General features: G+C 45.0%; 1 protein-coding gene across 1 annotated transcript in view; it reads right to left on the bottom strand.

Annotated features, from left to right (window-relative positions):
• Positions 1-16,631, bottom strand: part of LOC139421841 (intraflagellar transport 74) — a 66,947-nt gene that overhangs the window by 40,750 nt on the left and 9,566 nt on the right. Inside the window, exons 9-11 of the mRNA XM_071172963.1 lie at positions 4,349-4,487; positions 1,971-2,033; positions 131-274 (exon numbers count right to left, since the gene is read on the bottom strand). Coding sequence (XP_071029064.1) covers positions 131-274; positions 1,971-2,033; positions 4,349-4,487 — 346 coding nt within the window. The remainder of the gene's footprint in view (positions 1-130; positions 275-1,970; positions 2,034-4,348; positions 4,488-16,631) is intronic.

Here is a 16,631-nt window from a genome sequence, read left to right as displayed (position 1 = left end):
GTCCCTCTCCTCTCCTGTTTAATCAGCCTGTCCCTCTCCTCACCTGTTTAATCAGCCTGTCCCTCTCCTCTCCTGTTTAATCAGCTTGTCCCTCTCCTCTCCTGTTTAAACAGCCTGTCCCTCTCCTCACCTGTTTAAACAGCCTGTCCCTCTCCTCCTGGGGCGATCCCATGCTCTTGTCCTCTGCCACCATGGCGTCTCTCTTCAGCTCCAGCTCCTGAAGCTTCTCGTGTAGTAACACAGCTTCCCGTTTCACCTGGGAGTGATACAGCTCCTACAGACATCACACAGGGCAGAGGGGACAGAAGGGATTGAGTCAGTGTGGATGGACGGGTCTAACTACCTGTTTGGTGGAAGGCCCTGACTCCCTCTATGGGACCAATGACATCTACCCTGGTTTAATACAACCACGATGGCAACAGACTAAAAGGTGTGTCTGACTAAAATGAACATTTTGGGGGTTTTCAGGTAATGTATGAACATGATTGTTAAGATACAGTACCCAATCTATAACCATTAAAACATGCTCTTCAAACCTAGATTTGATCATTGGTCATTATAATGGATATGATTCAGCCTATGAGTGAGCGAGCTTGTTGATTCAGCGAATGAGTGAGTGAGCTTGTTGATTCAGTGAATGAGCTTGTTGATTCAGCCCATGAGTGAATGAGCTTGTTGATTCAGCCTATGTATGTGAATGAGCTTGTTGATTCAGCCCATGAGTGAATGAGCTTGTTGATTCAGCCCATGAGTGAATGAGCTTGTTGATTCAGCCCATGAGTGAGTGAGCTTGTTGATTCAGCAGATGAGTGAATGAGCTTGTTGATTCAGCCTATGAGTGAATGAGCTTGTTGATTCAGCCCATGAGTGAATGAGCTTGTTGATTCAGCCCATGAGTGAATGAGCTTGTTGATTCAGCCCATGAGTGAATGAGCTTGTTGATTCAGCCCATGAGTGAGTGAGCTTGTTGATTCAGCCCATGAGTGAGTGAGCTTGTTGATTCAGCCCATGAGTGAGCGAGCTTGTTGATTCAGCCTATGAGTGAGCGAGCTTGTTGATTCAGCCTATGAGTGAGCGAGCTTGTTGATTCAGCCTATGAGTGAGCGAGCTTGTTGATTCAGCCTATGAGTGAGCGTGCTTGTTGATTCTGCCCAGCCCAGATAACTAGGTGAGACAACCACATATCACAGTCGTATTCAGCACATTCATCTTCAGATAGCTAGGTGGACCAGTCATAGTCAGTACATTCATCTCCAGATAGCTAGTTGGACCAGTCATAGTCAGTACATTCATCTCCAGATAGCTAGGTGGACCAGTCATAGTCAGTACATTCATCTTCAGATAGCTAGGTGGACCAGTCATAGTCAGTACATTCATCTCCAGATAGCTAGGTGGACCAGTCATAGTCAGTACATTCATCTCCAGATAGCTAGGTGGACCAGTCATAGTCAGTACATTCATCTCCAGATAGCTAGGTGGACCAGTCATAGTCAGTACATTCATCTCCAGATAGCTAGGTGGACCAGTCATAGTCAGTACATTCATCTCCAGATAGCTAGGTGGACCAGTCATAGTCAGTACATTCATCTCCAGATAGCTAGGTGGACCAGTCATAGTCAGTACATTCATCTTCAGATAGCTAGGTGGACCAGTCATAGTCAGTACATTCATCTCCAGATAGCTAGGTGGACCAGTCATAGTCAGAACATTCATCTCCAGATAGCTAGGTGGGTCAACCACATATCACAGTCATAGAAAGTACATTTCAATTTAGTACATTTCAAAGTACATTTCAACATAGCTATTAGTAGCGTCAGAGCTAAGGGGGGGGGGGGGGGGTCAAGTGCAAGTGTTGCTCAATTATTCTAATATTTTTGGGGGGTGGGGGGGGTCAAGGTGAGGAGGAGGATAATTAAAATATACTCTTTGAAGGGAATAGGGTGCCACTTGGGATTCACCCTGCCACTCACTGCTTCAAACGTCTCCTTCCGTGTTATGAGGGTGTCCAGCTCTTCCTGACGACCATCCAGCTCCTGAGAGAAAGACACACAGGAAAACTTTAGTCCTTGATACTGACACCTGTTTAGCACGAGGCCGTCTGTCGTTGTTATCTGCATGACTATACGGAGTCATGCAGCTTTACTTACTAACAGTTCTCACTGGGCATCAAGGACTGCTGTCTGATTGGGTAGCTACTGTTTCTGATGGGGTAGCTACTGCTGTCTGATGGGGTAGCTACTGCAGTCTGATGGGGTAGCTACTGCTGTCTGATGGGGTAGCTACTGCTGTCTGATGGGGTAGCTACTGCTGTCTGATGGGGTAGCTACTGCTGTCTGATGGGGTAGCTACTGCTGTCTGATGGGGTAGCTACTGCTGTCTGATGGGGTATCTACTGCTGTCTGATGGGGTAGCTACTGCAGTCTGATAGGGTAGCTACTGCAGTCTGATAGGGTAGCTACTGCTGTCTGATGGGGTAGCTACTGCTGACTGATGGGGTAGCTACTGCTGTCTGATAGGGTAGCTACTGCAGTCTGATGGGGTAGCTACTGCAGTCTGATGGGGTAGCTACTGCTGTCTGATATGGTAGCTACTGGGGTCTGATAGGGTAGATACTGCTGTCTGATAGGGTAGCTCCTGCTGTCTGATAGGGTAGCTACTGCTGTCTGATGGGGTAGCTACTGCTGTCTGATGGGGTAGCTACTGCTGTCTGATGGGGTAGCTACTGCTGTCTGATGGGGTAGCTACTGCTGTCTGATGGGGTAGCTATTGCTGTCTGATGGGGTAGCTACTGCTGTCTGATGGGGTAGCTACTGCTGTCTGATGGGGTAGCTACTGCTGTCTGATGGGGTAGCTACAGCTGTCTGATGGGGTGGCTACTGCTGTCTGATGGGGTAGCTACTGCTGTCTGATGGGGTAGCTACTGCTGTCTGATGGGGGTAGCTACTGCTGTCTGATGGGGTAGCTACTGCTGTCTGATAGGGTAGCTACGGCTGTCTGATAGGGTAGCTACTGCTGTCTGATAGGGTAGCTACTGCTGTCTGATAGGGTAGCTACGGCTGCCTGATAGGGTAGCTACGGCTGCCTGATAGGGTTGCTACAGTAACTGTTCCAGAGCACAGCACATAGAGTTCCCCACCACGTGACACATCACTAACTTATCGTGACAAACGTTCAATAAGCCCAGAGTCTCTTCTTTAACTGAAGGACTCCCATCCTCCATTGCCCCGTGGCATGGCTGTAGACTCCTATCTAAGGCGTAAGGAGACATTGGAGTCTATAGCCATGTCACAGGGTTACAATCTCCCATCCATTCATAAAGTATCTCAGAGTAGCAGTGCTGATCTCGGATCAGGTCGTCGTCCCCCCGTCCACATACAGTGCCTTAAGAAAGAATTCACACTCCTTGACTTATAAGACATTTTGTTATTACAGCCTGAATTTCTTGTCACTGGCCTACACACAGTACCCGGTTCAACAGGACAACAACCTAAAACACAAGGCCAAATATACACTGGAGTTGCTTACCTAGACGACATTGAATATTCCCCGAGTGTCCTAGTTACAGTTTTGACTTAAATCGGTTTGAAAATCTATGTCAAGACTTGAAAATGGCTGTCGAGCAATAATCAAGAACCAACTTGACAGAGCTTGACTTTTTTGAGAATAAGGTGAAAATATTGTACAATCCAGGTGTGCAAAGCTCTTAGAGAGAAAGACTCACAGCTGTAATCGCTGACTAAGGGGATTCTAACACGTATTGACTCAGGGGTGTGAATGCTTAGGTGAATGAGATATTTCTGTATTTCATTTTCAATACATTTGCAGAAATATTTAAAAAAAACTTTAAAAAAAAACATATTTTCACTTTGCCATTATGGGGTATTGTGTATATATGGGTAAGGAAAAAAATCTAGTGATTAAAATGTTGAATTCAGGCTGTAACACAACAAAATGTGGAATAAGTCAAGGGGGAACAAGTCAAGGGGGAATAAGTCAAGGGGGAACAAGTCAAGGGGGAACAAGTCAAGGGGGAATAAGTCAAAGGGGAATAAGTCAAGGGGGAATAAGTCAAAGGGGAATAAGTCAAGAGGGAATAAGTCAAGAGGGAATAAGTCAAGAGGGAACAAGTCAAGGGGGAACAAGTCAAGGGGGAATAAGTCAAGGGGGAACAAGTCAAGGGGGAACAAGTCAAGGGGGAACAAGTCAAGGGGGAATAAGTCAAGGGGGAATAAGTCAAAGGGGAATAAGTCAAGAGGGAATAAGTCAAGGGGGAATAAGTCAAGGGGTGTGAATAGTTTCTAGTTTCATTAAGATGTAAAACACCAAACTGATCCTGAATCAGCTCGACCTGTAGCAGCTCGTCGTTGTTGGCCTTCATGGCAGCGTACTGGTCCTGTTTCTCTGGAGACATCTTTTTGATGATGTCATCAGCGGCCTGCTTCTCCCTCTCCATCTCCTCCTCCACCGCACGGATCATCTCCTCCTTCCTATAGAAACCAGAGGTAGGAGAATGTCTTCCTTCCTATAGAAACCAGAGGTAGGATAACGTCTTCCTTCCTATAGAAACCAGAGGTAGGATAACGTCTTCCTTCCTATAGAAACCAGAGGTAGGATAACATCTTCCTTCCTATAGAAACCAGAGGTAGGATAACATCTTCCTTCCTATAGAAACCAGAGGTAGGATAACATCTCCCTTCCTATAGAAACCAGAGGTAGGATAACATCTCCCTTCCTATAGAAACCAGAGGTAGGATAACATCTTCCTTCCTATAGAAACCAGAGGTAGGATAACATCTCCCTTCCTATAGAAACCAGAGGTAGGATAACATCTTCCTTCCTATAGAAACCAGAGGTAGGATAACATCTTCCTTCCTATAGAAACCAGAGGTAGGATAACATCTTCCTTCCTATAGAAACCAGAGGTAGGATAACATCTTCCTTCCTATAGAAACCAGAGGTAGGATAACGTCTTCCTTCCTATAGAAACCAGAGGTAGGATAACATCTTCCTTCCTATAGAAACCAGAGGTAGGATAACGTCTTCCTTCCTATAGAAACCAGAGGTAGGATAACGTCTTCCTTCCTATAGAAACCAGAGGTAGGATAACGTCTTCCTTCCTATAGAAACCAGAGGTAGGATAACATAGAAACCAGAGGTAGGATAACCTTCCTTCCTATAGAAACCAGAGGTAGGATAACGTCTTCCTTCCTATAGAAACCAGAGGTAGGATAACGTCTTCCTTCCTATAGAAACCAGAGGTAGGATAACATCTTCCTTCCTATAGAAACCAGAGGTAGGATAACATCTTCCTTCCTATAGAAACCAGAGGTAGGATAACGTCTTCCTTCCTATAGAAACCAGAGGTAGGATAACATCTTCCTTCCTATAGAAACCAGAGGTAGGATAACATCTTCCTTCCTATAGAAACCAGAGGTAGGATAACATCTTCCTTCCTATAGAAACCAGAGGTAGGATAACATCTTCCTTCCTATAGAAACCAGAGGTAGGATAACGTCTTCCTTCCTATAGAAACCAGAGGTAGGATAACATCTTCCTTCCTATAGAAACCAGAGGTAGGATAACATCTTCCTTCCTATAGAAACCAGAGGTAGGATAACATAGAAACCAGAGGTAGGATAACATCTTCCTTCCTATAGAAACCAGAGGTAGGATAACATCTTCCTTCCTATAGAAACCAGAGGTAGGATAACATCTTCCTTCCTATAGAAACCAGAGGTAGGATAACATCTTTCCTTCCAGAGGTATAGAAACCAGAGGTAGGATAACATCTTCCTTCCTATAGAAACCAGAGGTAGGATAACATCTTCCTTCCTATAGAAACCAGAGGTAGGATAACATCTTCCTTCCTATAGAAACCAGAGGTAGGATAACATCTTCCTTCCTATAGAAACCAGAGGTAGGATAACATCTCCTTCCTATAGAAACCAGAGGTAGGATAACATCTTCCTTCCTATAGAAACCAGAGGTAGGATAACATCTTCCTTCCTATAGAAACCAGAGGTAGGATAACATCTTCCTTCCTATAGAAACCAGAGGTAGGATAACATCTAGGATAACATCCTTCCTATAGAAACCAGAGGTAGGATAACGTCTTCCTTCCTATAGAAACCAGAGGTAGGATAACATCTTCCTTCCTATAGAAACCAGAGGTAGGATAACATCTTCCTTCCTATAGAAACCAGAGGTAGGATAACATCTTCCTTCCTATAGAAACCAGAGGTAGGATAACGTCTTCCTTCCTATAGAAACCAGAGGTAGGATAACATCTTCCTTCCTATAGAAACCAGAGGTAGGATAACATCTTCCTTCCTATAGAAACCAGAGGTAGGATAACATCTTCCTTCCTATAGAAACCAGAGGTAGGATAACGAAACCAGAGGTCTTCCTTCCTATAGAAACCAGAGGTAGGATAACATCTTCCTTCCTATAGAAACCAGAGGTAGGATAACGTCTTCCTTCCTATAGAAACCAGAGGTAGGATAACATCTTCCTTCCTATAGAAACCAGAGGTAGGATAACGTCTTCCTTCCTATAGAAACCAGAGGTAGGATAACATCTTCCTTCCTATAGAAACCAGAGGTAGGATAACATCTTCCTTCCTATAGAAACCAGAGGTAGGATAACGTCTTCCTTCCTATAGAAACCAGAGGTAGGATAACATCTTCCTTCCTATAGAAACCAGAGGTAGGATAACATCTTCCTTCCTATAGAAACCAGAGGTAGGATAACATCTTCCTTCCTATAGAAACCAGAGGTAGGATAACATCTTCCTTCCTATAGAAACCAGAGGTAGGATAACATCTTCCTTCCTATAGAAACCAGAGGTAGGATAACATCTTCCTTCCTATAGAAACCAGAGGTAGGATAACATCTTCCTTCCTATAGAAACCAGAGGTAGGATAACGTCTTCCTTCCTATAGAAACCAGAGGTAGGATAACATCTTCCTTCCTATAGAAACCAGAGGTAGGATAACGTCTTCCTTCCTATAGAAACCAGAGGTAGGATAACATCTTCCTTCCTATAGAAACCAGAGGTAGGATAACGTCTTCCTTCCTATAGAAACCAGAGGTAGGATAACATCTTCCTTCCTATAGAAACCAGAGGTAGGATAACATCTTCCTTCCTATAGAAACCAGAGGTAGGATAACGTCTTCCTTCCTATAGAAACCAGAGGTAGGATAACATCTTCCTTCCTATAGAAACCAGAGGTAGGATAACGTCTTCCTTCCTATAGAAACCAGAGGTAGGATAACATCTTCCTTCCTATAGAAACCAGAGGTAGGATAACATCTTCCTTCCTATAGAAACCAGAGGTAGGATAACGTCTTCCTTCCTATAGAAACCAGAGGTAGGATAACATCTTCCTTCCTATAGAAACCAGAGGTAGGATAACATCTTCCTTCCTATAGAAACCAGAGGTAGGATAACATCTTCCTTCCTATAGAAACCAGAGGTAGGATAACGTCTTCCTTCCTATAGAAACCAGAGGTAGGATAACATCTTCCTTCCTATAGAAACCAGAGGTAGGATAACGTCTTCCTTCCTATAGAAACCAGAGGTAGGATAACATCTTCCTTCCTATAGAAACCAGAGGTAGGATAACATCTTCCTTCCTATAGAAACCAGAGGTAGGATAACGTCTTCCTTCCTATAGAAACCAGAGGTAGGATAACATCTTCCTTCCTATAGAAACCAGAGGTAGGATAACATCTTCCTTCCTATAGAAACCAGAGGTAGGATAACGTCTTCCTTCCTATAGAAACCAGAGGTAGGATAACGTCTTCCTTCCTATAGAAACCAGAGGTAGGATAACATCTTCCTTCCTATAGAAACCAGAGGTAGGATAACGTCTTCCTTCCTATAGAAACCAGAGGTAGGATAACGTCTTCCTTCCTATAGAAACCAGAGGTAGGATAACATCTTCCTTCCTATAGAAACCAGAGGTAGGATAACATCTTCCTTCCTATAGAAACCAGAGGTAGGATAACGTCTTCCTTCCTATAGAAACCAGAGGTAGGATAACATAGGATAACATCTTCCTTCCTATAGAAACCAGAGGTAGGATAACTTTCCTTCCTATAGAAACCAGAGGTAGGATAACGTCTTCCTTCCTATAGAAACCAGAGGTAGGATAACGTCTTCCTTCCTATAGAAACCAGAGGTAGGATAACCTTCCTTCCTATAGAAACCAGAGGTAGGATAACGTCTTCCTTCCTATAGAAACCAGAGGTAGGATAACGTCTTCCTTCCTATAGAAACCAGAGGTAGGATAACATCTTCCTTCCTATAGAAACCAGAGGTAGGATAACATCTTCCTTCCTATAGAAACCAGAGGTAGGATAACGTCTTCCTTCCTATAGAAACCAGAGGTAGGATAACATCTTCCTTCCTATAGAAACCAGAGGTAGGATAACGTCTTCCTTCCTATAGAAACCAGAGGTAGGATAACGTCTTCCTTCCTATAGAAACCAGAGGTAGGATAACATCTTCCTTCCTATAGAAACCAGAGGTAGGATAACATCTTCCTTCCTATAGAAACCAGAGGTAGGATAACATCTTCCTTCCTATAGAAACCAGAGGTAGGATAACATCTTCCTTCCTATAGAAACCAGAGGTAGGATAACGTCTTCCTTCCTATAGAAACCAGAGGTAGGATAACGTCTTCCTTCCTATAGAAACCAGAGGTAGGATAACGTCTTCCTTCCTATAGAAACCAGAGGTAGGATAACGTCTTCCTTCCTATAGAAACCAGAGGTAGGATAACGTCTTCCTTCCTATAGAAACCAGAGGTAGGATAACGTCTTCCTTCCTATAGAAACCAGAGGTAGGATAACGTCTTCCTTCCTATAGAAACCAGAGGTAGGATAACACGTCTTCCTTCCTATAGAAACCAGAGGTAGGATAACGTCTTCCTTCCTATAGAAACCAGAGGTAGGATAACGTCTTCCTTCCTATAGAAACCAGAGGTAGGATAACGTCTTCCTTCCTATAGAAACCAGAGGTAGGATAACATCTTCCTTCCTATAGAAACCAGAGGTAGGATAACGTCTTCCTTCCTATAGAAACCAGAGGTAGGATAACGTCTTCCTTCCTATAGAAACCAGAGGTAGGATAACGTCTTCCTTCCTATAGAAACCAGAGGTAGGATAACATCTTCCTTCCTATAGAAACCAGAGGTAGGATAACGTCTTCCTTCCTATAGAAACCAGAGGTAGGATAACATCTTCCTTCCTATAGAAACCAGAGGTAGGATAACATCTTCCTTCCTATAGAAACCAGAGGTAGGATAACATCTTCCTTCCTATAGAAACCAGAGGTAGGATAACATCTTCCTTCCTATAGAAACCAGAGGTAGGATAACGCCTTCCTTCCTATAGAAACCAGAGGTAGGATAACATCTTCCTTCCTATAGAAACCAGAGGTAGGATAACATCTTCATTCCTATAGAAACCAGAGGTAGGATAACATCTTCCTTCCTATAGAAACCAGAGGTAGGATAACGTCTTCCTTCCTATAGAAACCAGAGGTAGGATAACATCTTCCTTCCTATAGAAACCAGAGGTAGGATAACGTCTTCCTTCCTATAGAAACCAGAGGTAGGATAACGTCTTCATTCCTATAGAAACCAGAGGTAGGATAACGTCTTCCTTCCTATAGAAACCAGAGGTAGGATAACGTCTTCCTTCCTATAGAAACCAGAGGTAGGATAACGTCTTCCTTCCTATAGAAACCAGAGGTAGGATAACGTCTTCCTTCCTATAGAAACCAGAGGTAGGATAACATCTTCCTTCCTATAGAAACCAGAGGTAGGATAACATCTTCCTTCCTATAGAAACCAGAGGTAGGATAACGCCTTCCTTCCTATAGAAACCAGAGGTAGGATAACATCTTCCTTCCTATAGAAACCAGAGGTAGGATAACATCTTCATTCCTATAGAAACCAGAGGTAGGATAACATCTTCCTTCCTATAGAAACCAGAGGTAGGATAACGTCTTCCTTCCTATAGAAACCAGAGGTAGGATAACATCTTCCTTCCTATAGAAACCAGAGGTAGGATAACATCTTCCTTCCTATAGAAACCAGAGGTAGGATAACGTCTTCCTTCCAATAGAAACCAGAGGTAGGATAACATCTTCCTTCCTATAGAAACCAGAGGTAGGATAACATCTTCCTTCCTATAGAAACCAGAGGTAGGATAACATCTTCCTTCCTATAGAAACCAGAGGTAGGATAACGTCTTCCTTCCTATAGAAACCAGAGGTAGGATAACATCTTCCTTCCTATAGAAACCAGAGGTAGGATAACGTCTTCCTTCCTATAGAAACCAGAGGTAGGATAACATCTTCCTTCCTATAGAAACCAGAGGTAGGATAACATCTTCCTTCCTATAGAAACCAGAGGTAGGATAACGTCTTCCTTCCTATAGAAACCAGAGGTAGGATAACATCTTCCTTCCTATAGAAACCAGAGGTAGGATAACATCTTCCTTCCTATAGAAACCAGAGGTAGGATAACATCTTCCTTCCTATAGAAACCAGAGGTAGGATAACGTCTTCCTTCCTATAGAAACCAGAGGTAGGATAACGTCTTCCTTCCTATAGAAACCAGAGGTAGGATAACATCTTCCTTCCTATAGAAACCAGAGGTAGGATAACGTCTTCCTTCCTATAGAAACCAGAGGTAGGATAACGTCTTCCTTCCTATAGAAACCAGAGGTAGGATAACATCTTCCTTCCTATAGAAACCAGAGGTAGGATAACATCTTCCTTCCTATAGAAACCAGAGGTAGGATAACGTCTTCCTTCCTATAGAAACCAGAGGTAGGATAACATCTTCCTTCCTATAGAAACCAGAGGTAGGATAACGTCTTCCTTACTATAGAAACCAGAGGTAGGATAACGTCTTCCTTCCTATAGAAACCAGAGGTAGGATAACATCTTCCTTCCTATAGAAACCAGAGGTAGGATAACATTTTCCTTCCTATAGAAACCAGAGGTAGGATAACATCTTCCTTCCTATAGAAACCAGAGGTAGGATAACATCTTCCTTCCTATAGAAACCAGAGGTAGGATAACATCTTCCTTCCTATAGAAACCAGAGGTAGGATAACGTCTTCCTTCCTATAGAAACCAGAGGTAGGATAACGTCTTCCTTCCTATAGAAACCAGAGGTAGGATAACGTCTTCCTTCCTATAGAAACCAGAGGTAGGATAACGTCTTCCTTCCTATAGAAACCAGAGGTAGGATAACGTCTTCCTTCCTATAGAAACCAGAGGTAGGATAACGTCTTCCTTCCTATAGAAACCAGAGGTAGGATAACATCTTCCTTCCTATAGAAACCAGAGGTAGGATAACATCTTCCTTCCTATAGAAACCAGAGGTAGGATAACGTCTTCCTTCCTATAGAAACCAGAGGTAGGATAACATCTTCCTTCCTATAGAAACCAGAGGTAGGATAACATCTTCCTTCCTATAGAAACCAGAGGTAGGATAACATCTCCCTTCCTATAGAAACCAGAGGTAGGATAACGTCTTCCTTCCTATAGAAACCAGAGGTAGGATAACATCTTCCTTCCTATAGAAACCAGAGGTAGGATAACATCTTCCTTCCTATAGAAACCAGAGGTAGGATAACATCTTCCTTCCTATAGAAACCAGAGGTAGGATAACATCTTCCTTCCTATAGAAACCAGAGGTAGGATAACATCTTCCTTCCTATAGAAACCAGAGGTAGGATAACATCTTCCTTCCTATAGAAACCAGAGGTAGGATAACATCTTCCTTCCTATAGAAACCAGAGGTAGGATAACATCTTCCTTCCTATAGAAACCAGAGGTAGGATAACGTCTTCCTTCCTATAGAAACCAGAGGTAGGATAACATCTTCCTTCCTATAGAAACCAGAGGTAGGATAACGTCTTCCTTCCTATAGAAACCAGAGGTAGGATAACATCTTCCTTCCTATAGAAACCAGAGGTAGGATAACATCTTCCTTCCTATAGAAACCAGAGGTAGGATAACATCTTCCTTCCTATAGAAACCAGAGGTAGGATAACGTCTTCCTTCCTATAGAAACCAGAGGTAGGATAACGTCTTCCTTCCTATAGAAACCAGAGGTAGGATAACATCCTCCTTCCTATAGAAACCAGAGGTAGGATAACATCTTCCTTCCTATAGAAACCAGAGGTAGGATAACATCTTCCTTCCTATAGAAACCAGAGGTAGGATAACATCTTCCTTCCTATAGAAACCAGAGGTAGGATAACGTCTTCCTTCCTATAGAAACCAGAGGTAGGATAACGTCTTCCTTCCTATAGAAACCAGAGGTAGGATAACATCTTCCTTCCTATAGAAACCAGAGGTAGGATAACATCTTCCTTCCTATAGAAACCAGAGGTAGGATAACATCTTCCTTCCTATAGAAACCAGAGGTAGGATAACATCTTCCTTGTTGACTACTGGAGGAGCTGGGACTGAGGACCAAATGTTGGCTACTGGAGGAGCCTGGTCTGAGGACCAACTGTTGATTATGGGAGGAGCTGGGACTGAGGACCAACTGCTGACTACTGGAGGAGCTGGGACTGAGGACCAACTGTTGATTATGGGAGGAGCTGGGACTGAGGACCAACTGTTGGCTACTGGAGGAGCTGGGACTGAGGACCAACTGTTGGTTATGGGAGGAGCTGGGACTGAGGACCAACTGTTGGCTACTGGAGGAGCTGGGACTGAGGACCAACTGTTGATTATGGGAGGAGCTGGGACTGAGGACCAACTGTTGACTTCTGGAGGAGCTGATGACTTCACAAGGTGTTAATGGCAAGACTATATAACACAGTGGTATGAGGAGGTGTTAATGACTAGACTATATAACACAGTGGTATGAGGAGGTGTTAATGACTAGACTATATAACACAGTGGTATGAGGAGGTGTTAATGACTAGACTATATAACACAGTGGTATGAGGAGGTGTTAATGACTAGACTATATAACACAGTGGTATGAGGAGGTGTTAATGACTAGACTATATAACACAGTGGTATGAGGAGGTGTTAATGACTAGACTATATAACACAGTGGTATGAGGAGGTGTTAATGACTAGACTATATAACACAGTGGTATGAGGAGGAGTTAATGACTAGACTATATAACACAGTGGTATGAGGAGGTGTTAATGACTAGACTATATAACACAGTGGTATGAGGAGGTGTTAATGACTAGACTATATAACACAGTGGTATGAGGAGGTGTTAATGACTAAACTATATAACACAGTGGTATGAGGAGGTGTTAATGACTAGACTATATAACACAGTGGTATGAGGAGGAGTTAATGACTAGACTATATAACACAGTGGTATGAGGAGGTGTTAATGACTAGACTATATAACACAGTGGTATGAGGAGGTGTTAATGACTAGACTATATAACACAGTGGTATGAGGAGATGTTAATGACTAGACTATATAACACAGTGGTATGAGGAGGTGTTAATGACTGGACTATATAACACAGTGGTATGAGGAGTGACACCAGGGCCCTTTACTCATTAAGCGTCTCGGAGTATTAGTAATGATTTAGGATCAGTGCTGCATTTTAGTTCCTAATGAATAATATGACATGGACACGGGCAACCTGATCCTAGATCAGCACAGCTACCCTGAGACAGGAGGCTTATTGCCTCTATTGACACTGTGGTATGAGGACGCCAATGTCCTGAGGAGACTTTAAGCTTGAAGCCTTGGATCATGGCCTAACTGACGGGCCGCCCCCAAGTGGTGAAGGTAGAAAACAACACCTGCACTTCACTGATCCTCAACACTGGGGCCAGTGTCGGGCTATATCACCGCATGGTACGGCAACTGCGCCGCCCACAACAGCAGGGCTATCCAGAGGGTGGTGCGGTCTGCACAATGCATCACCGGGGGCAAATTACCTGCTCTCCATGACACCTACAGCACCCGATGTCACAGGAAGGTTATTCCCTCCCCCAGGCATAGTCCCAGTCAGTGGGAAGCCTGGCTGTCTGCTTGCTCCTATCCCTCCCCCAGGCATAGTCCCAGTCAGTGGGATGCCTGGCTGTCTGCTTGCTCCTATCCCTCCCCCAGGCATAGTCCCAGTCAGTGGGATGCCTGGCTGTCTGCTTGCTCCTATCCCTCCCCCAGGCAGAGTCCCAGTCAGTGGCAGTGGGAAGCCTGGCTGTCTGTTTGCTCCTATCCCTCCCCCAGGCATAGTCCCAGTCAGTGGGATGCCTGGCTGTCTGCTTGCTCCTATCCCTGCCCCAGGCAGAGTCCCAGTCAGTGGCAGTGGGAAGCCTGGCTGTCTGTTTGCTCCTATCCCTCCCCCAGGCATAGTCCCAGTCAGTGGCAGTGGGAAGCCTGGCTGTCTGTTTGCTCCTATCCCTCCCCCAGGCATAGTCCCAGTCAGTGGGATGCCTGGCTGTCTGTCTGCTCCTATCCATATTCCAGGCATAGTCCCAGTCAGTGGGAAGCCTGGCTTTCTGCTTGCTCCTATCCCTCCTCCAGGCATAGTCCCAGTCAGTGGCAGTGGGAAGCCAGTTGTGGGGAACACCTGGAAGTTTCTCCTGGGTATGGTAGCCATCGCCCTGACCACCTCTATGCTCATCGTGTGTGCCGTCAAGACCCAGTCCTGGTACAAGCTGCTGTTCAACTACCGGCACCAGTGGCTGAGAGAGGAGGAGGATGCTAACATGTTAACTACAGGATGCTACTCTAGCTTCAGCTTGGGCATGGAGCACACGGAGACCAGCGCCCATGAGCTGGACCACGGGCAGGATGGGTTGGGTGATGAGGAGGGAGTGGATGGATACATAGAGGACCACTACATTGAGACTGGGAACTACAACGACAACACAACACAGAATAATGTATATATTCTACTTAGCACTGATAGTATCTGTGCTAGTGAATGGGATTGAATCACTGAATCAGAAAGCCATAGTTCTCCCATCTGTAACCCAGGTCTCCAACAGGTCAAACATAGTAGAGGTCAGGAGTCTCCAACAGGTCAATCATACTGGAGGTCAGGGGTCACCAACAGGTCAAATATGGTGGAGGTCAGGGGTCTCCAACAGGTCAAACATAGTGTAGGTCAGGGGTCTCCAACAGGTCAAACATAGTGTAGGTCAGGGGTCTCCAACAGGTCAAACATAGTGGAGGTCAGGGGTCTCCAACAGGTCAAACATAGTGGAGGTCAGGGGTCTCCAACCGGTCAAACATAGTGGAGGTCAGGAGTCACCAACAGGTCAAACATGGTGGAGGTCAGGGGTCTCCAACAGGTCAAACATAGTGTAGGTCAGGGGTCTCCAACAGGTCAAACATAGTGTAGGTCAGGGGTCTCCAACAGGTCAAACATAGTGGAGGTCAGGGGTCTCCAACAGGTCAAACATAGTGTAGGTCAGGGGTCTCCAACAGGTCAAACATAGTGTAGGTCAGGGGTCTCCAACAGGTCAAACATAGTGGAGGTCAGGGGTCTCCAACAGGTCAAACATAGTGGAGGTCAGGGGTCTCCAACCGGTCAAACATAGTGGAGGTCAGGAGTCACCAACAGGTCAAACATGGTGGAGGTCAGGGGTCTCCAACAGGTCAAACATAGTGTAGGTCAGGGGTCTCCAACAGGTCAAACATAGTGTAGGTCAGGGGTCTCCAACAGGTCAAACATAGTGGAGGTCAGGGGTCTCCAACAGGTCAAACATGGTGGAGGTCAGGGGTCTCCAACAGGTCAAACATAGTGGAGGTCAGGGGTCTCCAACCGGTCAAACATAGTGGAGGTCAGGGGTCTCCAACAGGTCAAACATAGTGTAGGTCAGGAGTCTCCAACAGGTCAAACATAGTAGAGGTCAGGAGTCTCCAACAGGTCAAACATAGTGGAGGTCAGGGGTCTCCAACAGGTCAAACAAAGTGGAGGTCACTAAGGACCAGGGGAAGAGTTGACAACATTGTACACTACTTCCTCTTGTACACTAAGGACCAGGGTAAGAGTTGCAGGGGAGAAGAAAAGAGGAGAATGTTCCTATTTGAAAGCTAGAAAATGAGTTGCTCACAACATGTTACAATTATAATTTTTTAAGTAGCTCTCATGTTAGAAAAGGTTGGAGACCCCTGGTGTAGGTTGGAGACTCCCTGGTGTAGGTTGGAGACTCCCTGGTGTAGGTTGGAGACCCTTGGTGTAGGTTGGAGACCCCCTGGTGTAGGTTGGAGACTCCCTGGTGTAGGTTGGAGACCCCCTGGTGTAGGTTGGAGACCCCTGGTATTGGTTGGAGACCCCTGGTGTAGGTTAGAGACCCCTGGTGTAGGTTAGAGACCCCCTGGTGTAGGTTGGAGACCCCTGGTATTGGTTGGAGACCCCTGGTGTAGGTTAGAGACCCCTGGTGTAGGTTAGAGACCCCCTGGTGTAGGTTGGAGTCCCCCTGGTGTAGGTTGGAGACCCTCTGGTGTAGGTTGGAGACCCTCTGGTGTAGGTTAGACACCCCTGGTGTAGGTTGGAGACCCCTGGTGTAGGTTGGAGATACCTGGGAGACCCCTGGTGTAGGTTGGAGACCCCTGGTGTAGGTTAGAGACCCCTGGTGTAGGTTAGAGACCACCTGGTG

The sequence above is a fragment of the Oncorhynchus clarkii genome, chromosome 12 (genome assembly GCF_045791955.1).
Source record: "Oncorhynchus clarkii lewisi isolate Uvic-CL-2024 chromosome 12, UVic_Ocla_1.0, whole genome shotgun sequence".
Classification (NCBI taxonomy): domain Eukaryota; kingdom Metazoa; phylum Chordata; class Actinopteri; order Salmoniformes; family Salmonidae; genus Oncorhynchus; species Oncorhynchus clarkii.
The sequence above is the reverse complement of the archived record's forward strand: the minus strand, read 5'-3'. Positions and strand labels throughout refer to the sequence as shown.